General features: G+C 40.4%; 1 protein-coding gene across 1 annotated transcript in view; it reads left to right on the top strand.

The window, feature by feature from the left end:
• Window positions 1-24,729, top strand: part of LOC121639679 (mitogen-activated protein kinase kinase kinase 11) — a 54,786-nt gene extending 30,057 nt beyond the window's left edge. The window contains exons 3-10 of the mRNA XM_041985080.1: window positions 2,383-2,531; window positions 3,814-3,989; window positions 4,901-5,147; window positions 8,185-8,301; window positions 10,246-10,417; window positions 10,498-10,604; window positions 10,786-11,394; window positions 15,767-24,729. Of these exons, the coding sequence (XP_041841014.1) occupies window positions 2,383-2,531; window positions 3,814-3,989; window positions 4,901-5,147; window positions 8,185-8,301; window positions 10,246-10,417; window positions 10,498-10,604; window positions 10,786-11,394; window positions 15,767-16,368 (2,179 nt within the window). The 3' untranslated portion in view covers window positions 16,369-24,729. The remainder of the gene's footprint in view (window positions 1-2,382; window positions 2,532-3,813; window positions 3,990-4,900; window positions 5,148-8,184; window positions 8,302-10,245; window positions 10,418-10,497; window positions 10,605-10,785; window positions 11,395-15,766) is intronic.
• Window positions 24,730-26,174: the final 1,445 nt, after the last annotated feature.

Raw genomic sequence — 26,174 nt, 5'->3', positions numbered from 1 at the left:
GCAGGAAGACAGGCAGCTCTCCATGAAAATGAAGGGTAATCTTTGTTCTAGTATTCTCTCTCATCTGTCCACTGCTGCTAGTCTCCAAAGCCGCCGCTCGGGAGACGATGGTTGCCTCGGGGCGAGCCGGCAAGCAGCGTTTCTGCACAGTCACAGTGTGGAAGTTGTAATTAAGGAACTAAATAAAAAAAGAGAGGGTTGTGGCCTGTGATCTCCACTGAGTGAGCCACTGCGGTGCTTTCAGTCGGGCCTGGGTGAGGGTTAATTGACAGTGTGGGAGCGCCAAGTCCTGCTCCATGCTTCATCTTCTGAGGACACAGAGCTGTTCCCATTGTGTGGCCTCAAAAGTCCTGTGTTTGTGTTCAGCAGGAGCTTTTTTTCAGCTATGGCATTTCAATTACACCTTCTAGCACAAGATGCATCCCAGTCTTTAAGGTGTTTTCATGTGTATGAGTTTATAACTACAGTATTATTCCATTCTGAGGAAATGACTCTGTATCAACTAGTCTGCATGTTGGTGTAACTTACAGGAAAGGATACAGCTGAGTGTGACCCAGTATGGTTGCAATACCAGAAAAACTGTTTTCACAAAGAAAAAAAATCTGAAAGTTACACCACTCTGAGGTAAATGTGAGTTTTGGAGATGAAAGAGAACTAAAAGGAGACCCAGTCCACCTTGTTAGTACCTGGCTGGACCCCTTTTCCCTCAGAACTGCCTTAATTCTTGGTGCCATAGATTGAACATGGTGTTAGAAACATTCCTCTGAGGTTTTGTTCCACATTGACATGACAGCAGGTTTGTCGGCTGCATCCATGATGAGAATCTCCCGTTCCACCACATCCCAAAGCTGCTCTACTGGACTGAGATCTGGTGACTGTGGAGGCCGTTGGAGTCCAGTGAACTCATTGTAATGTTCTAGAAAGCAGGTGGAGATGATCTGAGCTTTGTGACATGGTGCATTATGCTGCTGGAAGTAGCATCAGAAGATGCTCCACTGTGGTCATAAAGGGATGGACATGGTCAGCTTTCATGTTGTTTCTACCAAATTTTGAATTTGGTGCTGAAATGGAGACTCATCAGACCAGCAACGTTTCTCCATCTTTAATTGTCCAGTGTTGGTGAGTGTGTGTGAATTGTAGCCTCATTTTCCTGTTCTTAGCTGACAGGAGGCGCCCGGTGTGGTCTTCTGCTGCTGTAGCCCATCTGCTTCAAGGCTGGACGTGTTGTGTGTTCTGGGATGTGATTCTGCAGACCTTGGGTGGAAGCGATGTTTGTTTTTTTTTTACCTCCTTTTTTTTTTGTATAATTTCTAATAGAGAAACAAGGCATTTTGGTCCAGACAGATGCTGCTCTCTGGGTTTTTTCTCTTTTTCAGACCATTCTCTGTAAAATTCAAAGATATTGTAGAATGTCAGAAAGCAAAAACCCAATTTAAAGCAAACATTCACATATTATTCATTGGAAAGGAAGGAGGTTATAGTTTCAGAACACTGCAGGTACGAACAAGGAAAACTTATTCTGTTTCAGTTTGTGGGTTAAATTGTGGAACAGGTTGAAGAAAATGTTTAAATATAAAGCAGTTTTAATAAAAGTGTAAAGAAATTATTTTTACAAGGTACAGAAATGAAGAGGGTGATTGATTATAACTGGGTGTTTACTGTTTACTTATTTATTTATTGTTATTAATGTATTTTGGTGTTCTGTTGTTCTAATGATATTAAGAATAATAATGGTAATATTATTAGTGGTGATAATGATATTAGCGGTATTATCAGTGTTATTATTACTATTATAATATTGATGGGAAGTTAAGTATTTAAACATTATTGATTTAATAGGAATTGTGGGATAATATAAGTTTTTACTTCCTCCCACTGCTTTTCAGATATGTACAAGAATAAAATAATTTTAATTATGTTTTGTATTTTTCATTATTTATGTCTGACCATTATTGTATGATTTTTTTTTAAATGTTCAAAATAAATTATCCAAACTAAATAAAAATAATCTAAACTCTAGAGATGGTTGTGTGTGAAATCCAGTAGATTTGCATTTTCTGAAACCAACAACCATGTCACATTCAAAGTCACGTAAATCCTCTTTCTTCCTCATTCTGATGCTCAGTTTGAACTTCAGAAAGTTGTTTTGATCATGTCCACATGACCTGATGCATTGAGTTGCTGCCATTTGATTGGCTGAGACATTTACAGTTGAAAAGCTGTGTCTAATAAAGTAGACTAACTTTACTCTTCACAATTTTTTTATTTAATATTATGAAAACAGTACAAGTGCTACAGAAATATGTATAATTGTGTTTGTAGTATAATTTAGCTCTAAGTGCACTGTTTCATTTCTTCTTGTTTGTGTTTTCCCACCTCCAGCTATGGCGTTCTGCTGTGGGAGCTGCTAACAGGAGAGGCGCCCTACAGAGGGATTGATGGACTGGCTGTCGCCTACGGAGTCGCCGTCAACAAGCTCACCCTGCCCATCCCTTCCACGTGCCCAGAACCATTCGCGCAGCTCATGTCAGGTGGGATTTTGAAATCCCAGCGCTTTTATTGCGGTGACAGTCAGTTCAGTGGCGTGAGATCAAATTGGCTTTGCCGTCACGCGCTGTTTCCCTTCCCACGAAGCTGTGTTGAGAAAACAGATTCCTGTTTGCTGTTAATAGGATGGCAACAGAGAGGAAGCGTTTTGTGCTTGAGCTACCTTGTGCAATATGCATTTGTTCTTCTTTTGCTCAGTTATCTAGTTGAAAGAAAGTTCACCTGCGTGCTTGCTGTCATGCCACCAGCTGGTAGGTTGATTTTAAACTAAACAGAGATGGTTTACACAATTTCCACCTTCCCTCTTTGCTTTATGTCAGATCTTTGGTTGTAATATAAAATAAGGAAAAAAATGAACAAAATCACCGATGGCCACCTCAGAGGATTAATTAATTAAGGGATTGGGTTTTTGATCTGCTTATTATGCCCAAAGTTTTGCAGCAAATTATGCAAAACTCCCCACAGCAAGTTAATTAAGCATAACACTTTCAATAAGGGATCAGCTTTTCTCTGCTCTGCTGGCATGAGTGCCTCTAACGCTTCGTGTAAATAAAAATTACAGGCATTGCAGGGTATTCATTAAATATTTTAGAGTAGAGATCCATCCATTGAGTCATTTAGTCTAATTTATATATTAAATCTGAGCTGACAGCTTTTGATTCTGAGTATTTCAGTCAATGAGAAAATGACTTCCTCCTTTCAGGCTCAAAAGAAGTGAAACTGTTCTGTGAACAGACAAATCTGTCATGTTTTCCTCCCATTTTAATGAAACCACTGCATAGCTATTGAAGTAAATATATATATATTTTTTTTTACTGAAATCTATTTAGTCCCTTGTAAGTCCACTATTTCAAGGCATCTCATGTTTCATGCAACCTGCTGACCTACTTATTAGGGCTGCAACTAATGACTATTCTGATGGTTGATTAGTCACCGACTATTAAAACGACTAATCGGATTATGTATCTCATAATTATTAAATGGCTCATATATCACTTCCTGCTTTTAAATCTTGCAGGAGGTTGTTATGTAAGTCCGACGTTCCTCCTCTTTAAATGTTCGAGCATTGAAGACGTACTTCCGTGGTACGCAAGGCCTGTGGACACAACATGACAGCTCCTAGAATTCAAGTGATGTGTCAATCAAAAGTTAGTTGTTTAGTTTAGTGCTTTATGTGATTCTATGTAAGGAAAAGAAGGAAAAGGCCTACCTTGTAGGTCTTTTAAGCTACAGGTACATTAACTAGGTGTGTATTATGTATTACAGAGTGCTGGGACCAGGACCCTCATCGAAGACCCAACTTTGGCTCCATCCTGGCTCAGTTGACGGCCCTTGAGCAGCAGGTGAAGGAAGAGATGCCACAAGACTCCTTCCACTCCCTGCAAGAGGACTGGAAACTAGAGATTCAGGACATGTTTGATGAACTCAGGGCCAAAGAGAAGGTAAGATGAAGGCAACTTCCAAGTCAGCATGCTACACTGCAAAGTTATACATTAGTTAAGGCTGGTTATTGATCAAACAAACTTAACTTACCCCCAAGGTCCCACTCTTCACCTTACAAGCTAATATGTATGCTGAAAAAGAAGGAAGGGTTACATTTTTTACTTTTGGTATAAATGATGTGCTTTCTTACTGGATTTGTTTCAGCTCTCACACAGCTGAGTTTACATGTTTTGGAAGATGGTCAGTAAACAGACGTTGGCAGGAGTTGCTGGGTTCTTGTGAAAAGAAGAACTGCACTGTGGTGACATCCTTCTGATGATTAGTTGTGTTTCTGTGAAACTTAGAACTTACATCCACATCCTCGATGATTCATGCAAAAAATGTGTTTGACAGTAGAGTTCATTTTGACCAGAGGAAGGTGTCTTCGATCATGGTGACTGATGTGAAACTTTAAGATATGCATATGAGAAATAAAAAGTTAACAATATGCTTTCTGTTCCTTAATTACTGTGTTGGTTATAAACCTAATGACTTAAAATATGAATCGTTCTGTAAAGGCATGGGATTTTGGCCAAAAATATAATTATTGCATAAATTAAACTTAAACCAAACTTTTAAAATACATGTTGTCATGTTAATGAGGCTGAAACTGAAACTGAACCAAATGGACTGATAAAGTGTTGCCCACTTGTATAGAAATCTTCTTCTGTAGGGTAAAAGTGTTCTTCTCTCAGTAGTGACACCTACTGTTTGGGATGAAGCACAGCAATAAACCGTCATTATTCTGTTTTAACATCTCAATTTTCCTGCCCAGTGACCTATTTGACTTGCAAAACAGTGGCGGTAGTCATATGGTAACTGTTAACACTTCCTCGCTTCTGCCGTGCACCTGCCTTTCTTCCTCCACCAGGAGCTGCGATGTCGTGAGGAGGAGCTGAAGCGAGCGGCTCTGGAGCAGAAGTCCCACGAAGAGTTCCTGCGACAACGCGAGCAGCAGTTAGCCCAGTGGGAGCAGGATGTGTTCGAGCGCGAGCTCAGCCTCCTCATCCTCCACCTGAACCAAAACCAGGAGAAACCCAACGTCAAGAAGAGGAAGGGCACCTTCAAGAAGCACAAGCTCAAGAGCAAGAATGGGGAGAAGATCAGCATGCCCCAAGGTGTGTTTATGTTCTGTTTGTCAGTCATCAGCCCTGATGATATCAACTTAAAAAGAATTTAAACTTGAACATTAAACTCTAAAGCCACTTATGTTAAGTAGATTAAGTAGATCATATTTCTGACTGGCTAATACCTGCTCCGAACAACACTCCTTTACTGTTTACTCCCCAAACTCACCTGACGGCTGCTAATTGTGTCCTCTGCAAAAGCAAAGTCACACAGCCTGCAGCGGTTCCCATCCAGTGTTTCAGTGCACGCTCCAGCGTATTTTGGGCAAAGCATGCATGCGTAAAAGCACTGTCTGTGTGTGTGTGTTTGTCGGTGTGTGTTTGTGGGTCTGTGTGTGTGTGTTATGGTCAGGCCTTTCCCAGCAGCAGTAAGGCGGTGATGTGGTGCCGGTGGTTGGGGGTTGATGAGCGGGGAGGGCGAGCCAACCACGCCTCGATACTTCCTGTCCGTGGATACACTGGCCTCTCTCCCTCACTTGCTCTCACTTTATGCCTCTTTCTCCCACTTTCTTTTTAGGGATGTCTTTCTTTTCCCTGCTGTTCCCCAGTCAGTGTTTTTACTCTCCTTCCAACCATATCTGCCTGAATGCCTTTCTTTTTTTCTCTTCCTCTTTCCACCACTATTTTTATCTGTTCCTTCCTCCTGTGTTGCTCTAGCATTTCATAGCCTAAAGTAACTTCTTTGTTATCTTTTACTGTCTAGAACTGGATGAAGCATAATTTTGTGTTCTTGCACAAGATTTATTTGTCAGAAACTAAAGTAAAACAGTGTCTGCAATTCATTGCACCTTAATTTTTTGGAATACTCTGCTAAAAGTATTTGCTAAAATAATATTTTAACTTCTTTTAGCAAACTTCTTTTAGTGTACCAGGGTAAAATAATAGCTGAGCTTCCTTTACCATACTATACTTAAATAATAGCTAAACATCTTTAGCCTACTCCGTTCAAAGAGTAGCAAAACTTTATTTGTGCTAAAAGAAATGCTAAAATTAATTTAGCATAGTATGCTAAAATAGTAACTAAATTCCACGACCCAAATAGGACTAAGCGGTATAGATAATGTATGGGTGGATAATAACTAAACATCTTTTAAGTTACTCTCCTAAATGAGTAACTAAACTAAAGAATAGCCGAACATCTATTAGCATACTATGCTAAAAGGGTAGCTAAACTTCTTTTAGCAAATTATGCTTAAACAATAGGTTAACTTCTCTTTTCTGTTTTCTTTTTTCACATTACTCTTATTGCACTTACACATAAGTATGCTAAACAGCAGCTTAAGTGTGCAACATGTAAAAATGCAATCATAATAATGCTCAAGAAAAGCTAAATATATTGGGTAGCACTTCAAAAACAACCTGAAAAGTATATTATATTCTTAAAAAGTGTGTCAGCAGTTTCTCTCTTTGGTTTTGTGGTTGATTGTGCAGAAAAACAAACAGTGTCGCAACATTGAGGAAACTGACACGCTGTTTGTTGTGCCACATTTTTTGTAAAAGTGAGAATGAAAAATATTTAAATATGGAGGGCATTTCACCTTTAGTTTCATCTTTTAAATGCTAAATAGCTTGAATCAGGTCATGTAACCCAGAACAACATTTAGCTAGTTTTTCTAATTAACTAGTGCGCTAGTTTAGCGCTTTAATTGAATTTATAATTTGTGCATTATTAAACCATGCTGTTTACCTAATCCATGCTTCCAGTTGCACTACTTTCATGCTGAGATAGAGACCATACTATATCTTTACAATGCATAATTAAAGAACACAGTTTCTTGTTTAAGGACAAAAGCCTTTAATTAAAGAGAAGTCATTCAGAAAAGCAAGGGTACAAATAAAGCATTGAGATAAAGGAAATTAATTAAAGGCACTTTGACTCAAGGTTCATTATATAAGGGCATTAATAATTATGTCTCATTAACCGTTTTCTTGCTGGGATCTATGGTCTATGTAGCCGTGTAGTTTTCTTCAGTGCGTATGGCAGCAAATATTCCCCCTGAACTCAAGCTTAATCTTTGCTTGTCGTTTCTTGCTAAATCGAGCTTGAAAACTGTTAGAGATGAAGTCTGTTAAATTGTCCAGTTAATAACCTGTCACCGAAACGACTTCTTGCTGTCAATCGACTGTTTTGTCCCCTCAGTCAGAATATTCAAACCCTTCTTAATGTCTTTCATTGAATTGATAATGTGTGATTAACTATATACTTTTTAGAGTTTTATACACAATTTTCTTTTCAAAGCATCTTTTACAGCTTATTGTTGGATAGTTTAACTTATTGATTAAACAAAATGCAGTTTGTAAAAGTACAGAAAGCAAACAGAAAATTAAAAAGATTAGGTTAGTTTGAAATTGCTATTTGCCATATTACATTTACACTCACAAGACACTTTATTAAATACATCTTGCTAGTACTGGGTTGGTCCTCCTTTTGCCTTCAGAACTGCTTTAATTCTTCAAGATTCATCAGGGTGTTGGAAATATTCCTCAGAGATTTCGCTTCATATTGACATGACAGCATCACACAGTTGCTGCAGGTTTGTCGGCTGATTCCACCACATCCCAAAGCTGCTCTGCTGGACTGAGATCTGGTGGCTGTGGAGTCCAGTGAACTCATTTTCATGTTCTAGAAAGCAGCGGGAGATGATCTGAGCTTTGTGACATGGTGCGTTATCCTGCTGGAAGTAGCCATCAGAAGATGCTCCACTGTGGTCATAAAGGGATGGACATGGTCAGCAATGATACTCAGGCAGCAATTCAGCAGGCGTATCCTGAAAGATAATCGGCTTTAAAGCTTGTTATTAGCAGTGTGAGCTAGTAGCAAGTAGTTAACAGTAATCGTACATATAAAATTGTTATTTATTAGATAATAGGATGCAAGAATCAGTTGTCGAAAAGGCAGCTTTAATCTGCTTGTATACAGCATTTAACTGTATAAAATAAACTTTTTAAGCTAATTTATTCACATTTTAAAAATATGAGGGTATGGGTGTTTAACTTCCTGTTTTATATGTATATGTTTGTGTTACAGATTTTATCCATAAAATTACCGTACAGGCATCTCCAGGCTTGGAAAAGAGGCGAAACTCTCCTGATTTGGGTTCAGGCTCTTCACCTTCCTTCGGTCCACGTTTTCGTGCAATCCAACGTGAGTAAAAATCACAGTTGCATTTGTTGTACAATTGCATGAAATCTAGAGAGAGCATTAAAAAACAACATGTAGAAACACTCACAATCGTGCTTGCATGCACAGTCTCTGTTGCAACATCACATATCTCTGTTTCCAAAGTCTCTCCTTTCATGTTCTCTCAACCACCCACACATCTTTTGTCTTCCCCCGTTTCCCTGTGGGCCCCCTGTTCTCTTTCTCACACTCTTCCCTCCCTGCTCTGTCTCTCACACACACCCTTTTCCCTTTTCAATAGTCTGTTCCAGTCCAAATATTATCTGACTTCCTCTCAGCAGCTCAGCACTTTTTCTTTTTTTTTCTCAGTCGACTCTGCTGCTAACTTCTGCAGTTACCTACATGCAGCCAGTAGGGGGAGCCATTCAGCCACACTTTCCAAGGAGGAACAGTTTTATATGCATGCAGTGGCTACAATGGGTTGACTGAATTAAAAATAAGCTGGGAGGAATTTATTGCTCTGTGACAAGGGGTTAAGAAGGGTTGCAGCAGCCACAGAGATTTACTACACTGCTAGTTGGACTCGTACACAAACGTCCTGAGATCTCTCCCTTTGCAGGGATACTCGAGCCAGTAGGCCACACTCCCTCCTAACAAAACCCAAAAGGAAATTTGTGGTGTAGCAATAAGTAGTAAACGGGAATTTTACGAAACAGTTACCACAGGGGTTGACATATAAGCACAAACAGCTGTGAAAAATTTAGCAGTGAAGTGGTTTGTAAATCCAAAACATCTGCCAGCTTCATTTATTCATTAAATAGCAGGCTGGTTTCCTTTACTTCCTAATGACTTCTTAATGGTAGTCACTAAGCCATGAGTGTGCCTTTCATTAAATGTGTTTAGTGCATATTTATGCTTGCCCTCTCAGTAGCAAGCAGTGATTTATTTCTACGGTCTACAAACCATATTTATCCTAACAGCTACTGAACTGATTTGTATTAGTCTTTTGAGCTCACTTCCACTGTGTAATTTGCTGAATTAGATTAAAAAAATTAAACTAACTCATACTTTTAGGGAATTAATGGAATCAGTGGTTGAAATAACTAGCATCTTTTACATTTCAGTAAAGTGGCTGTTGTTGGTGTTGGCAGCTCCTGTGGGACCAGGATTAGGTCTAGTTTATTTTGTTTTTTTGTGATTCTTATTCCTCATATCAGTTCCTCTACCAGGGAAACGGGAATCTAAACCAAAGGCTTGATAAAACCTGGATGTAGTGATCCGGTGCTGGACATGAAACCTAACAAAAAGGAATATCAAAATTAAAATAATTTCCACTTCCAACAGACTACCATTTAAGTCATTACATTTCTTTTCATTAAAAGACCATATTGCATTCACTTGAAAAAATTAAAAAAAGCTCTGTTTTTCTGAATTGAGAAGACAATTTTGCATTGCATTAGCTTTTAGCTGATGAACATTGTAAACATTATTCCTGCCAGCCGTCAGCATGTCAGCGTTGACATTAGCATGATCTTTTACAAGCACGCGTCTTGCTTTTTTTGCACTGTATCAGATGGCGGGATGAGATGTGTGGATGTAGCCTGATGGGTGTTGTCTCAACTCTTATTTTATCTGTGCATCCGTTAAGCTGTTGAAAGAAGTTTTTTCCTCACACATTCCTCCCTGTGAAGCATGTGTTATATATAGTGTTTTCTGTGTAAACTGTACCAATGGGGTAATTTTAAGAGTTAATGGAGGCGCCAACTAGAAAAAGTAGGTTGAAGCTTCATGAATTGCAGTTAAAGGTTAAAGGTCTCACAGATTATTGCAGGGCTGTGCTGATTTGTTGGTAAAACCTGGCTTTTAAAACACTCATCACATTAGACTGCAGTTAAGCAAAAGAAATAATGATGATCTGTAAGCTCATTTTAATCCAGCCTGTTTTCTCTTTTTCCGTTTTCTCCACAGTCAGTCCCAGTGACAACAGCAGAACCTTTGGACTCAGCTCGGTCTGGCCCTTAGAGGCCCCATCTCTCAAACAAGCCAACGGAGACTTGAGGTTAAGTCCCCACTGGAGGCCCCAGAGCCCAAAGAGTCCCAAAAGTCCTAAAGTTCTGCGCCTCAGTCCCCAGGAAAGCAGGTACACCAGCATTGACTTTTCCTTCCGCTTTTAAATAGTCACAACTCCTCGTTTTTGATTTACGTTCTGGTTGCTTTCAGTCTGTCGATGAGAGCCAAGCTCCTGGAATCAGACAGCAATGACAGCGGAGAGTTCAGGGATGACTTTGAGGAGTACCGGCCCTCCACTCCAACCCCTGCTCAGAACGGTACTGTGCCCTCCATCGCCAGCCTAACCTCCAACCACACGTCCTACGTTAGCCATGGTTATAATTCACGAGTGGCACCAGTGTGAATTATAAATTGGAGCTGGATGAATAATAAATGTGTTGAGTCATCCTTTTCCATATTGTTGTACTTCTGTCCTCTTAAAACTGTCTCTTTCTGCAGGCTCCTCGGTGAAGGACAGCCTGCGTCTTCCTCCCTCTGACTCGGGCAGCGAGGATGGGAACAGCTCCCCGGCTGGCTCCCCCATGCCTGAGAGGGGTTCTCTCAGTGGGATCATTAAGAACACACACCGGGCCTTGCTGGGAAGTGGTTCCCTCTTGGCCTCCATAGGACTCGGCCGGTGTCTGGACATTCCCCCCAGGGTACCCCCTCGAACTAATCCCCCTTCTTTGGAGGACCGGAACTTCTCCGAACTTGAGATTTCCCATCCTAAGCCCTTAATATCAGACCCCCCAGTAGTGGACGACCTTATTACTTTCTCCACCTCTGAACCGCTCCCCAGACCACTTTTGGATTTAGCCCTGCAGTACCAAGAACTAAAACCTTTGCCCCTGACCCCGCCTCCGCCAAACCCGCGCGAGAGGGGACCCAGGACACCACAAACACCCCAGAGTCCACAGAGCCCCGGGACCTCAGTGCAACAGGAAAGGAACAGTCCAGGTGAATGGACCATCAGTTCCAATTCCAGCAACGGGGAAGTCAGCTGTGAGTCCTGGGAAAACAGCTCAGAGAGGAGGAGGTCCAGCCACGGCCTCCACGCCTCCCAGCTAGGTCTGTTTACCTGATTTACATCTAAACAAACACCTGTCCAGTCGCTAAACAAAAGATTCAATCAAGTTGCGTCATGGGTAGTGCAGGAAATTAGAATATTCTGACTGCTAGTTTAATTATGCCCTTTTTTTAATCTCTCTTGTATGTGTCCTCGCTTAATTAAGTGAAATGCTAAATCACCAGAGAGCTTCTTTAAAGTACAGCCTGTGTCACTGATTTGCTTTTTAATTGAACCGCGTGGTTCATTTGCAATTCCTCACTGAATATGTTTCAGGAGGCTGTGCACTGAAATCTGGATTTTTGATTTATGTACCTCCTCAGAATGACAATGTTCCCTCACCATAATCCTTAGAATTATTATTGTGGCTTTCTTTTACCGAGATTCTTTCCTTTTCCCTCGCGAGGGATTCGTCAATGCTGCCGGAGCTTTGTTACATCAAAGCTGTCTTCTTCTTCTGCTATTTGCATATCTCAGGTAACAGCTGGCCCTCGGTACTACTCTGCTAATACTTGCTAAGCAAAGCTAGCATCACATCTTCTGTTGTTGTCGCCCTCTTTTACAAAACGGAGAGTTTTATTGGAAAGTTAAAGAATACAAAACATGAGGTGGTGCAGTTGAGGTCAGAGAGAAAATAGAAGAACCAGCTTCTTCCCTGTGAAGCATGTGTTACATATATTGTTTTCTTTGCAAGATAGGTTGGGACACCTTAAAATGTGAATAAAAACAGAATGCAATGAATTGTAAATCTCATAAACCCATATTTTATTCCCAATAAAACAACATATCAGATGTTGACATTGAGGCATTTCACAATTTCGTGGAAATTACGAGCTGACTGTGAACCTGAGGGCAGCAACACTTCTGTAAAAAATAGTTCCAGGGTGATGTTTAGCGTTGTGTAGCATCCCCTCTTCTTTTTAACAGCTGTCTGTAAACATCTGGGAAGTGAGGACACCAGTTCTGGAGTTTTAGGGGAGGAATGTTTCTACAGAAGTGCTCGTCTTTGTTCTTCTTCTGCTTTTTTTCCCTTCCTGATCCTCTTCTTCTTCTCTGGTTTGTTTTCTTTCACTGGTTGCATATCGACTCTCCTGCTCAGCACTGCCCCAGCGATTTCCGTCAAGCGATGGATAGATAATTTTCCTGAAAACAGACCAAATTACATGCGTAAGCAACGCAGAAGTTGGACAAAACTGTTTGTCCGTCTGCTTATCTGTCCGTCTGCGTATCCGTCCGTCTGCGTATCCGTCCGTCTGCGTATCCGTCCGTCTGCGTATCCGTCTGTCTGCGTATCCGTCTGTCTGGGTATCCGTCCGTCTGCGTATCCGTCCGTCTGGGTATCCGTCTGTCTGGGTATCCGTCTGTCTGCGTATCCGTCCGTCTGCGTATCCATCTTCTGTATCAAGCATAAATGGACCTTTAGTCTGCAGGACACAGTGTCCGTGCATTCCAAAACAAATTTCACATTTTTATCTATCTGGTCTCAGACCAATTTAAATGAGCTTTGGTCCAGAGAAGACGGTGGTGTTTCTGGATCCTGTTTCCATATGGCTTCTTCTTTGCATGATAGAACTTTGTCCTGCATTTGTGGATTTATAGAAGTGTTCTTGAGCCCATTCAGTGATTTTCAGTAGAGAACCATGTGGGTTTTTAATGCAGTGCTGCCTGAGGGCTTAAAGATCATCAGCATCCAGTTTTGACCCTCAGTCTTGTCCCATGTGCACAGAGACTCCTCCTGGTTCTCTCTAATTGAGGAACTTTTTTCTGAAATTTTCGATTTTTAGATAGTTTGTCTCAGATTTGTGAACCTCTGCCCATCTTTACATTTGAGAAGATCTGCCTCTCTGAAATGCTCATTTTTTTACCCTAATTGGTTTTCAAATCTCTCCCAGTTCTTGATTTGTACCAGTTTTCAAATTAAGCTCATTATTTCCATTAAATGGTAAAATGTCTCAGTTTCAACACATTCATGTTGGATCTTGAAACACATTCACTGTTTATGTTCTATTGGGAATAAAATATGGTGAGATTTGTAAATCAGTTCATTCTCTAATTTAGATATATTTTGGGGGGATTTGAGGTTGTAGTTTGGTATTCATGTATGTATTCATAGTCTTTGACAAGACATGCATAGAAGATGCTGAAATATCACATTCAAGAGGGATTAGCATTAATTTTCCTCACAGATTTATTTAATATGGCTTTTTTTTTTTTAATTTTCAAGTCTTGTGTCATGTCATTATCAGGATATGAGCGGCACATTTATGTATGGTACATTTAATTTTATTCCCCCTCCCCCCCAAAAAGGTTAATCTGCATTTCTTAGAAGCATTGACACCATAGAGCTGGAATAATGTGAGAATTGGTTGTTTGAAAAGCGAGTGGGCTCTAGGAGGCCTTTAAGAGTGCCCTGTTGTAGCATTTCAAACTCTGTATCTGGTCCGATTGACTCACAAAGCGTCGGATTCTCTACAGAGAGGATCTCAGAGCTCTACCCCCAGGTCCTGAGCAGACATGCTTCACCTATTCTGCTGCTAACAGCCGTAATCTCACAAACCGCTTGTGCTCTTTACATCAGAGGAACAGCATCAAGAAAAAAATGAGCTGCATGTAATTAAAAAGCAAATGTTTTAGCTAAACATCTTATTATGTTTATTGAGTGTAATGACTCAGATGCATACACAGACTGCCACAAGGTTGCTGGCAGTGGAATTCAGGATTTCTTCACCGGCTTTCTTTCTTATTTCCGGCTGGGTTCGTGTGATTCCTGATTGCTCCGTCTTTTTGTCAGCTGAATAGCTCTGCCGCCTTGGAGAGTAGCTGTTGATGTAAATAATGCCATTTGGCAGACACATCACAATTTGGAAAATGCAAATGTTCATTCAGGGTGATTTATCCAGACTTTAATGTTCTTGTCAGGACTAATTTACACTTTGTCTGTTGTTGCTGCAGCCCCATCAACTAGTTACGTAGCAGTATGCTGCACTTAATTTAGACTAATTGTATCAGCATTCTTCACTTGTAATTGTCTGTATTTTTCTGTAGCTGCCATGTTTCATGTTTGTGTTTTGCTGCACAAGTTACTTGATTTAGCTGAATTGAATGTAAGTGAAAAGCTTAGATTAGATGGGAATAACAACACCAGAGCAGACAGGAAGACTCATTTTAAAATGATGAGAGTTTAATATACAGTTACATTCACACTGCAGGGCTTCATGCTCAAATCCAATTTTTTACTGAAATCCTTTTTTTTTTCATTGTTCTTCACAATATCATTTTAATGCGACTTTCATCACACTTAAGTGAACGGCACGTGGCCCCGAAGTGTCACTCATACGCAGAGGAAAGCAAGGCATTACACACGGTGTGCTGTGTTTATGGAGGTACATATGGATGCTACACTATGTAGTGTATGTGTGTCAGTTTACGAGTCGTTGAACATTGTTCCAACCATTGTTTACATTTGATCTTACCATGTCCCACAGATTTGTGGCATCTGTCTTCAGTGACATAAAAGTCAGTTGAAATGTACCCCGACCATTCAGTCTGAGGTCACTTGGACACAGATCAGATATTTATCCGATTTAGGATCGCATGAATCTGGCCACTGAAGTTGCTGAAATCAGATTTGTGCCATTCAGACTATCATTAAAAATCTGATACATATGACTTACACATGGGCACAAAATCTGAACTGAGCTGCCGTGTGAAGTAGATTTTCTTATCCAGGCACCTTTTTTGTGATCATTTCAATTGAGTTGTGGCTAATAAAATGAATTTTTTGCAATAATTTCTCTTTTTTTAGACAAATTTTCAAAATCTAGGATTTTTTTCTCTTGTGTCTTTTTTCTACTCTGTTGATGCTTTTTTTCACCATCTGGCCAAAAATGATTTTAATGCACAAAAAAACTATAAAATAATCAAATATCAATATTTTTTCCTTTTTTTAATAAATCACAAACTGGCATTTAGTGTTAGAATCCTAAAAATGATTAAATTTTGGTAATTTTGATATGACTCATGATAAAAACATAATTGCTATAAGATGATTTTATAGGAGTTTGATGGTGCATCTACATTTTCCCCTGAAAAGTCTATAAAGTGATTAAATGTTTGGTTGTTTTGAGAAGATCTTAATTTTTTAAAATAATTTAGATAACAAAAAAAGGAAAAGCAGAAAACAATATTGATGTTTGATGGTTTTATAGCAGTTTTTTGTGTGTGGACATTTTTGGCCACAAAGGTCACCAGAGGGTGATAAATTTGACAAGGGCACATGGGTTAAAGGGCTGATTGATAGGATCCTGAGTTTTTCTGTTTTTTTTTTTTGCATGCCACCCCTCTCTAAATGTTTTATGTTTCTCTTCTTTCCAGCTTTGGATTTGCCGTTATGCCAAGACATGCAGGACTCTGAAGACAAGGCTTCAGTACCCTACTCCCTCCACCCCAACCCCGCCCTCTGGAGTCCCAAAACCCGCCGGCTGGAGGTCAGCGTCATCCCCCGCCCCCGCCCATCTCCCATCCGGCCCCGCATCGACCCCTGGAGCTTCATCTCAGCAGGCAGCAGGAATTCGGCCGGCGGCCGCAGTCCAATCCGCTCAGACAGTAACCCCTTAAGATATCAGCCCTCCCCCACCAACCCCTTTACCAACTGTGACCCTTTCCCTTCCCCGGACTGCGACCCCTTCGCCCTCAAGGCCGACCCCTCTGGCGGCTCGGACATATCCTCGCCCTTCGACCCTTTCTCAGCTCCCTTTCCCACTTCCCGCTCTGCCCCGTGCTCCACCAACGGCTCCCCCACGCTGCCCACATTCCGCATAGTGCCGATTAACCCGGCTGATTCCCCGCTTATTGACCTGAGCTGGGCGGCCTGCAGCAAGCCCTTGGATGTGACCAAAGAGAGAGCCCACCCCCGCAGAATACAGGGACTCAAACCCTTTAAGTCCCCAACGCAACTCAGAGACGACCGTTTCTAAACCTTTCTTCCTTTTAACGGATTTTAAGTTTTTAACCACAGGAATACAGTCCAGGACCGTTTTCACTACTGTCTTTCATCTCTGCCAGGATTTGGGATTTTCCTGAGGGACGTTGCCCCCATGGGAGCACCAATCATGGCAGGTCTTATTTATACACCAGCCTGCTGCTTTAGAAAAAACAGAAAGCCAGTGAAAGGTGGTACAATGAATTGTGGGATAGCTGCCTGTGAACCAATAGCTGGTGCCCATTTCATTCTTCCTGTCTATCTCTGCTACTCCTTCCCTTTGAAGGAGCAGAATACAGATCAGTAGTCCCATCTCCAGATTCTATCAAAGCGCTCATATCACCCGCTTTCATCTCCTCTTACCTTTGAAGCATTGTGACAATGCAGAGGTGGATAAGGCGACTTGCACAGCCTCATCTCCCTCTACCTCTCTGCAGACTGAAAGCATTCAGGACAATGGAAAATTGGAGTGCCTTATTTTTTTGTGAAGTGTTTTTAATATATCTTCTCAAGGTTTCTTGAATGGTTAATCTGGTGCGTAGGTAAGACGCTATGAATTTGGCCTAAATGTGCAAATCAGCTTAAGTGTTGCTTTGTAAGAAAATGCCTTCTGCGTGTGTGAGTGCATGAATGTCTAGACTTATTGTTCAAGGAAAGCTTACTTTTTCCCCCCCAAACTGTGTCTGAATATTGCATTATGGGAGAAAAGCAGTCAGTGTGGACATTCTAGGCCGCTCATGAAATTCAAGACAAAACCATGACCTAGGCATTCCCCTTGGAAGCGAGATAACATTCCAGTCACATTCCCCAAGAAATGCCAGGAATTGGACGGATTTGTTTGGCTGGCAGGCTCCACAGTGCAGGAAACGAGACGGGGGAGCCCTCTGCAGCCCCCTTCATGTGCCAAAGAATGCCTCTCTGACCATGCGAGGGCTAGGACAAAGGATCCTTCATGTGGAGCCCGAGTAGGGTGTTGGGATTTATTTGTAGTGCAGCACAGAAGAGGTTTAGGACAACCATGGAAAGTGTTTACCTTCCTGTGGTTCTAACCTTTTTTCCTCCCAAATTACGGTTGTTTTCACAAGGACAGTTCATCCATCCAATTATTACTACAAATATGGCAATACATCATCATTTATTAATTGTTTTCTTCTCTAGATGGAGCAGACACCCCACGCCAGACTTATTGGAATAGCTTTTGTTGTTTAGGTTAAAAAACAACAGTGTCTCAAGGAATGTATTTTTTTTTTTTTTTGCCCAAACTGGGATGAAATATTCAGTATTGTTCCATGTGGGACTCAAACTTTTTTTTTTTTTTGGTGCATAGAATTAATCTAATTTACTATGATTCGGTGCTCCTTAAAGAGCTTCTGCTGCTATAAAATGGGCAACGTTGCCTTTTTAAACAACTGAGCACACCTCCCATTAGGTCCCAAGTATTGAAAGCAAACCAGCCTGATGGATTTTCTCACTCCAGGTCTTCATCATAGTTATTTTAACATACTTTCCGCTCCAGTTTGTCACTATGAGGTTGCCAGGCAACTAGCTGAGGCTTTCCATAGTCACTGCTCCAGGCAAAGAAATGCATGGTATACACTGTAACTCACCTTTAAAACCAGAGCACAGCCTCAGATTTTTCATTAAAGTTGAGTTAAATCTGCAAATTTCGACAGGCCGATCGCTGACTCGGCTTTCTTTTTCAGTTTTGCCACCAGTATTGATCTTCTCATACAAATTCATTAGAGAATTTGGTTAAAAATCGCAATATTTTCTGGCTCTGCAGTCATGTTCGGCTTTTACCACCCACACATGGCAATACAGGAAGACAAATTTTACTGCAGAGATGTAAAAATGTCCATTTTCCAGCCTCAGCAGACCAGAATGTGCATGACTCTCGGTTCACATTACAGTCACTAATCATCCTGCTTGCCAAATGTAGCATGTTCAGGCACTTTCCAAGAGATTTTTGTGAAATCACTTTGGGAAATGGATGGTGTTTGGCAGGTGGAGGGGAAGTTGCTACAGCAGCAAATGCTTAATAACTTCTGGGGGGTGTTGAACATCACATTTGGATGATGTATAAGCAACTGAAAGAGACCCACTTACAGCATAAACTCTAACTGAAAAATGACAAAGTACAAATTCTGACTGGCTTCATCCCTGACACCGTGTCCTTGGAAGACAATACACTGCTTTGTTCCAATACAGAGTAACAACCTCGTCTCCGAAAGGGGAGAGCGATTAACCTAATAATCCTGACGAACAGAGGAAGCAGATAGTGATAATTAGCTTCTCGATAAGAGCAGAGAGCATTTAAGGGTTCAGATATTTGGTTAATTAATTTGCCCTGATGGTACCAAAATGCCCTGAAAACTCTGGGGCGAGACGTCGAGCCGCTTCATCTCAAATCTTGATTTTAAGCCGTTAACTTTTTTACCGTTACACAAACCGATTAAGAAATGCTGCTTCCTTTATCTGCTTCTCTGTTGCCGATGGCGACAGCTGCTGATCAGACTTTTCATCTTTTTCTGCATTCCTCTCCCTCAGGTCACATGGGAGGTACTTTTCTCGCCTTCATTTTCTCCCACCTTTCCCCCCGGTTTGTATATCCCAAGCATTTGAGTAATAATCATAGTTTGCATGTGTGTGTTGTCCTATTGTCGCCTGAGGCAAAAGGTTTTATAGCGGTTTTAATTGGCCACAACATTTGCATACAGCATTTGTTGCCATTTTGAAGATGTAACTGTGTCAGTGATGTAAAACGGGAATGTAAAAGAGTTCAACTCTGCCTTCTGTCACACAACATCTGCAGAAGAGCAGCGGCGATACAGAATCTGCTGCTAACCTTAGCAAAAACCCTCTACAAACAAAGCTATGACTTTGACACCTGTCATTTCCAGGAATTGATAGATTGGCTTGTCTAAATCTTTATTTTTTTACCTCTCGCCTCCTCGTAGGTATGATCCTCTTCATGTTAATCAAAACTGTGAGGTTTAAAGCAGCCTCAGTAGTCCCCAGCTTTCCTCACTTTCTTCAGCAAACTGGACAAGTGAAGAGTTATTGCCTTGTCTCTTTAAGTTAACACAGAAACAAGAGCTATCTCCTGATAGTCATTACTCCTGGGTAGCTGTTATCAAAAGTGAGTAAAAGAAAGGACTAGAAAAGATATTGAGTTGATTGAAATGTGAAATTTCCCCTGACGTAGCTGGGCTGAGTGGTTGAGAGACCTTTCTGCACAAACTTACTGTATGACTCAGTTCTTAAAGTAATCTTAATCTGATTTATTTGTAGTTTTCCAGCTCTGAGAATGACAGGACTCTTTGCTAGGTATGTCTGAATCTTGGTTTTGGCTGTCAGATCTCGAAAAGCTAACTGCCATTTGTCTGTGTGAAACGGCAGCCAGCACTCCAATAAGAAAGTCTTGATGAGTGTGACGCTCGGCTCTTCCAGGTAACACCACATCCGTCACTGCAAATCAGTCCTGAGAGCAGACTGACAGGTACCGAATACCCTACTGGCCAGATTGATATCCAGCCACCAGCGAGCTGCTCTTATCCCTGCAGTAGCAAAGAAAAAACTCGATTTCATGATCTCAATTCAAAGTTCAAGCTCAGACCATTTCCTCTTAATCAGAGAATAGCAAATGGTCAGCGTGTCACATGAATAAAATCTAATCAGACGGCTCAGTGGAGGAAACAGAGGCCCTGACCTCTCATCTCATTGAGAGGCTACTTGTGAGTGGTTTTTGTGTTTCATAATTTCACAGTTAAAAAGTCAGAATAAAACATGTCAATGGCTACTTATTAATTGGCGTTGTGAAGGAGTTACAGTGAAAAGAGTTGCCCAGTACACCCGTCCACCGGGCTTTCCATCCGCACACTTAAAGCTTAATTTGGCTTTGTGAATGATGATATGTTTACATGCATACTTATTATCAGTTTGAACCTGATTAAACCTTTGATTCAGCTGTAGCAGTAATCAAATAAAGGCTTCCATTAGGCTAATATTATGCAGTGACACTAACTTAGCTATTAAGGCATGAAAAATATGTCTGCTAGGACCTGATAAATCTGCTTTATCTGTAAACTTAAAGCCAGAGTTAGTTAACACTGTTACATGCACAGTTGAGTGGAGACACAGTTTTACAGCAGTGGATTTTTTTATTATTATGCGCATTATGCTCAACACCATCACATTTTGAACTGTGTGAGAAAATGTTCAAGACGTTCTGCCACTTCTTTCTCTGTGGGGATCTTCATACATTAACTTTAGTTAAATTTAGTGCACAAATGTTGCTTTTAAGGCCCTTGAATTGCAGCGAATTGACATTCTGAAAAAGCCAGTATTCTCAGTGGGCTGATTTTCAGTCCCAATTTCTGACACATTTAGCTGACGGAAAAAAAAAAAAATCAGCTATAATGATTTATACTTACACTCTTTTACAAATGGGTCTTTGAAGTATGTGTATCACACCTACCTCCTTTTAAGTCTACATACATGCATGCATTTTAAACGGGGCAGGTTGAGACCGAGATACTACATTCAGGTTTTTTCTAGTCATGTAAGTGTGCTCAAACAAACAGCAACAACAAAACAATTTAATAGTTTTCTGAAATTTAAGGGGACTGTGTGGCTTGTTTGCTGCTCAAGCTAACAAGTTAAACTGCTAACTGCTAAAGGCACTCAGGAGCAGCCTTTTCAACCTTTGCAAGTGTTAGCGGGCTAAAGCTAAGGACTGTGTAGCAGTTTAGCTAGAGTAGCTAACAAGCTACACAACAACTTTTCAACCTTGGCTAGCTTAAGTTGGCTAAAGGTAACTACTTAGTGTGTAAGCATGTTAGCTCACGCAGCTAACAAGCTACACAGCAAACTACTAAGTGCCAGCAGTTTATTCAACCTTAGCTAGCTTTAGCCGGTTACAGCTAAAGACTGCATTGATTGTTATTTTGAGCAGCTAACAAGATGCACAGCTGCCTGCTGAGTATCTTTTAGCACTTAGCTAGCCATTTCAGTCTTAAGAGCCATTTTTGCTCTCTTATGTTTGTAAATAGCCACATCCGTTTCAAACGTTGTCATGCGTAGTCGTCCTCATACTTACATGCATGTTTTGCATTGCCATGGTTGTTAAGTCAGTTTCTCCACTGCAATATGTTGTCAGTTTTTGACACCGTTTAGCAGCGGTAATGCATTGCTATAAAGTTGTTTCCAACCGTCCAACACACCCTAAACATTCACATTTAGTCTTTCTTCAAAAGCTAGTACATTTTATAGTTGTTGTGCTCATCTTATTCTTCTTCTGCTTTTTTTCCTTGCTGATCCTCTTCTACTTCTCTGGTTTGTTTCTTTCGTTGGTTGCATCCATCTATTCTGCTCAGCACTGGCCCTGCGATTTCTGGTGTTGCTCTGTCTTCTGCATCAAGCAACGGAAAGCTAAGTTGAAAACGGCCCAAATTATGTGCATAAACCAAGCAGGGGACGGATGAAACTGTTTGTTCGTCTGCATATCCGTCTTCTGTGTTGAGCATAAATAGCCCTTTAGCTAGCTATCTGGCTAAAGCTAAGGTTTGACATAAAACAAACTAGCCAGGGTAATACAAAGCTTTGTCCGTTCATGTGTCCATTTCCCCTCTATTTATTCTTTTTAATATACTGAGTTTTCAGGCCCCTATATTCCAGGTTCTTCCCTACTCTTTGCTAAAGTTTCCTGACATTACTTTCATTTGTAGCCAGATTGACTTCAGTTCCATCTTTCAGTTTCTTTAACTATGAAGACAGATCAGTGTGATCCGATTCACTTCTATAAATCTGTGAGAGACGCCATGAGGGAAATGACATAAATCAAAGCGATGTATGCAACAGTCACAACATGGTAGCAAGTGATGTTGATGAAAGAAGAAAATGTATTCATAGCCCTCTGGGTAAACTAACCAGGGTTTGGAACAGAAATATAAGAATTCTGATGCTGGGAGGCAAATTGAATATCTCATTTAATAGTCTAAAGGCCCAAACTGAACTGATGACTCAGAGTAGCAGAGCACTGTTTGCATGTAAACATACCCAATTCTTGTCTTTGACTTAAAGTCAAAAGTTTGCTGTATTTTGTGAGCAGCTCCATTTAAAGCTTGTTTTGTCTACTGAAAAAATGCACACCCATTCAATAAGTCTGATTGAAAAAAAAACTCAAGCTAAACATGTGGTAGATATATTTTATTGATTAAACTTTACCTTGACAGGTCACTGAAGAGTAATTCCTGCAATGTAGAAATAGATGGCTTGGCATTTTAGTATTTTTCACCCCATTTACCTTAGCTGCCTTCTCTTGCTTGTGCTCAATTAAGTGTATGTTCCAGATATACCTGGTTTTTCAGCCTTGTTTCAGTTGCCTCTATCCATCAGAGCCAGACACACATTATTACTTGTTCTGGCTCATATTAAGCTGAAACACCTGCCCAGACCTTTGTTTGGCCTTAATAGGTCGAGACTGAATTATCAAATATGACCTTTCATCGACCGTGTTCGAGTTGCACATCCCAAGAGGGATGTGGACAAAAGCCATGCTTGTGACAGATGCCGCCAGGTGCGGCAGCAAATGTTCGTTCTCTGAAACTATGAATATTATTCCTAATTCTTTCTGTGTGTGCATCCAAGGTCACCATCTGTTGTCCTTTTTTTCCTCTGTAACAATAAAAACTGAATGAATAGGAGACGTAGAAGACCAATTTGTCCCCAAGAACACAGCCAGTGCTGCATTTAGAAAATGCACATGGATTTCTGAGGTTATTAAGTCCATTGCCCAAATGCGCTTCCCCCACCTTCACTCGACTGCATACGGCAGCCCTGTGCTTGTGATTATTGTTCTGTCTAGCTATTGACACTCAATTACTCTGTGATCTTCCTCGAGCAGAAGCCATTTAGTCTGTAAATTTCTGTTTCTACAGCGTTGAATGCTGCAACTCAATTGGCCGAGTAAACCAGCCTCGTGTCTCAGGCATGGAGGGTGCAAGATAATTTGATATTGTACGTTTTACAATCAGTGTCTGCTGATGAAAGAAATATATCAGATTTTTGGCATTCTTATCTGATCTGGGTGTAAAAGCAAGCTTACATACACAACAGAAAGTTGTCGTGACATTTTAAGTTAACTGAAACTGCAGTTTGGCCCAGTACAATGCAGCAACAACGAGAGCCAGGGTGCATCCAGTGGTTTCGTTTTATAAGACATGAGGGTTACATTTTCTGAATGCTGACCAGAATAAAAACGAACTAACCAGAATAAAAACGTATGAATCATATATAAAAATCATGGGAGACTATTTGATTGAGACTTGGGAGTATTTTCATGTAGGTGGTCTCTTTCTGGTGCTCATTGTTGGCTGATCTCTAAATGATCCACAAAACCAAGTGAAGGGATTTGGATGGTACAAATCCCAACAAATTTCTGGTAAAATGTTCCACTCACAGCATTGCATTACTGTAAAAAAGGCCTTTTCCTTCTCAGCTTCCTGCCAGCCCATTTAAGACCATTCACAGCATTTTTTTTAATAAGGGGGGAAGAGAATATTTATGACTAGCCATCTTTTAAACACTGGATTAAACTATTTCTCGATGGCTATTGACACAGTCTACATTAAGATGATGGATTAATTGGTTTGTGTAAACACATTTTGACAAGTTTTCACTGGAGTATTTAAAGATGCATGTATGGGTGCTTCAAATAAGGCAAAGTAGCTTTACATTCCACTTATCCAACACACCTACATTCAGATGTAAATGATTTCTCTGCAGGCCCAAGCATTTGTATAAAGCAGAGATTTTTAAAGTGAATTGCTCTAAGTTGTGTTCAGCTGTGCCACCCATACTAAAAACTTTATGTGCAACAAAGCAAAACTGCTTGACGGAGATGAGGTCTTCGCGACTACCATAATGAAGCAGCCAAGCCTGACCTCTTTTCCATCCTTTTCTTTCTTTTCTTTTTTTCTTGTTTTTTTTGTAATTGTTCAGGATTCGTTGCCATGTTTGTTTTTGTGTTTTCTTACAGCCTGGGCAATAACACAATCATGGCATTGTCCTGGTGGCCATGAATCCATTTTTACATCTCTCAGAACTGTCTCTGCTCATGCGAGTTAAAGGTTTTGCAGACCTCCAGGCTTTGAAAATTCATTATTGTTGCATTTATGTGAAATCTCGCACTGGGCTGGGCCTAATCAACTGTTTTTACTGTGCGTCAAGAGTAGTATTTCTGTATACAGTTTGTGAAAATGTTTTTATTTCTCTTGATTATTATGATGGGTTTTGACCTGTGGATAAAAGCAAAGGAAAAGCTAAAAAAAATAAAAATAAAAATAAAAAAAATAAAGAGAGAAGACCAAATAAAATGTAACACTCCTGACTTCGTTGTGATTGTTTATTTATATGGTGCCAATTAAAAAATGTCTTCTCAGGGTACTTTGTTGAGAATGTAAGAAAGTCCAGTCAAAGACACTCTAGTTGAACAAATCCACTTGAAGCCAGAAATCTAATCTAATACACTTCAGTCCTATAACCCAGAGGTCCCCAACCCTGGTCCTCAAGGCCCACTATCCTGCAGGTCTTAGATGTCTCCCTGCTGCAACACACCTGATTCAAATTAAACGGCTCTCTGACAGGCTCTGCACAAGTCTGCAACTGAGCCATTCATTTGAATCAGGTGTGTTGCAGCAGGGAGACATCTAAGACCTGCAGGATAGTGGGCCTTGAGGACCAGGGTTGGGGACCTCTGCTATAACCTGTTCAGTCTGGTTCATTACAGCTGTGTTGAGTCCTTTTCAGTCCAAGTGTTCAGTCAACTATAGTTCAGAATTCAGATCTCTTCATTCTAAGTCATAAATTAATTCTGCCCAAATCTCTAATTTATTATAACCATGTTCGATCCACTTCTTTCCAGTTCACTACAATCCTGTACAGTCCACCATGGTCCAGTTCATTATAACCCAATTCAGTCCACTTAACTCCAAGTCATTTCAATCTAAATCAGTCCAGTTCAGTTCAGGTTATTATAATCATCAGCCTGCATTAACATTTGATTCAGTCCTGTTTTAATCCAGTTCAACCAACAATCCCAATTAAACTAGTATTTAGTGTGATGCTATTTATTAAGAGTTAGTTTGTAAATAGTTGAATGACAAAAGTTGATGCTACAATAGGAATGCTTTTAAGATTTGTTCAGTCTACCACCATTAAAACAGAATTTTTATTTGAAACAGTTTTTAATGAATTGTCAAAATAGGAAAATATTTCAGAAATGAAATTCTGACAGACATGAAGCGAAAAACCCTTTAAAAATAGCTTAATTGTGCTTCATTAAGTCAGGAATGCTTATGAGAGATGAACTAATATAAACTAATGACTTAACATCGGTCTACTAATAATTACTTAATAGAAAAAAAAAACTTGAAAAAAGTAAGACAAGATTTCATGTTTACACTGAGATTTTTCTAAAATGACTAAATTATTTAAATCATCCATGTTGGGACATGAATGTCTGTGCCAAATGTCTTTATAATCCAACCAGTGGTGGATTCCTTTTAGTCTGAATGAAACATTTTTTCCTGCTGATGCCACAGGCAAAGTGTCAGAGTACCGCCTGGTTCAGAAGACCTCATCCTCTGTGGACAATGTAAATTTATACGAGCTGAAATTTTCATGAAGCATCTCTACAGGACAGATGGGGCCATTTTCCTCCAGCTGTTAGCTCTTTATTAGAGCTAGATATAATTTTTATTTTCAATGCTATGGCAGACATGCAGGAAAATGCTGCTATTG

This window comes from Melanotaenia boesemani, chromosome 5 (assembly GCF_017639745.1).
Source record: "Melanotaenia boesemani isolate fMelBoe1 chromosome 5, fMelBoe1.pri, whole genome shotgun sequence".
Classification (NCBI taxonomy): Eukaryota; Metazoa; Chordata; class Actinopteri; order Atheriniformes; family Melanotaeniidae; genus Melanotaenia; species Melanotaenia boesemani.
This window is presented reverse-complemented; position numbering and strand designations above follow the sequence as displayed.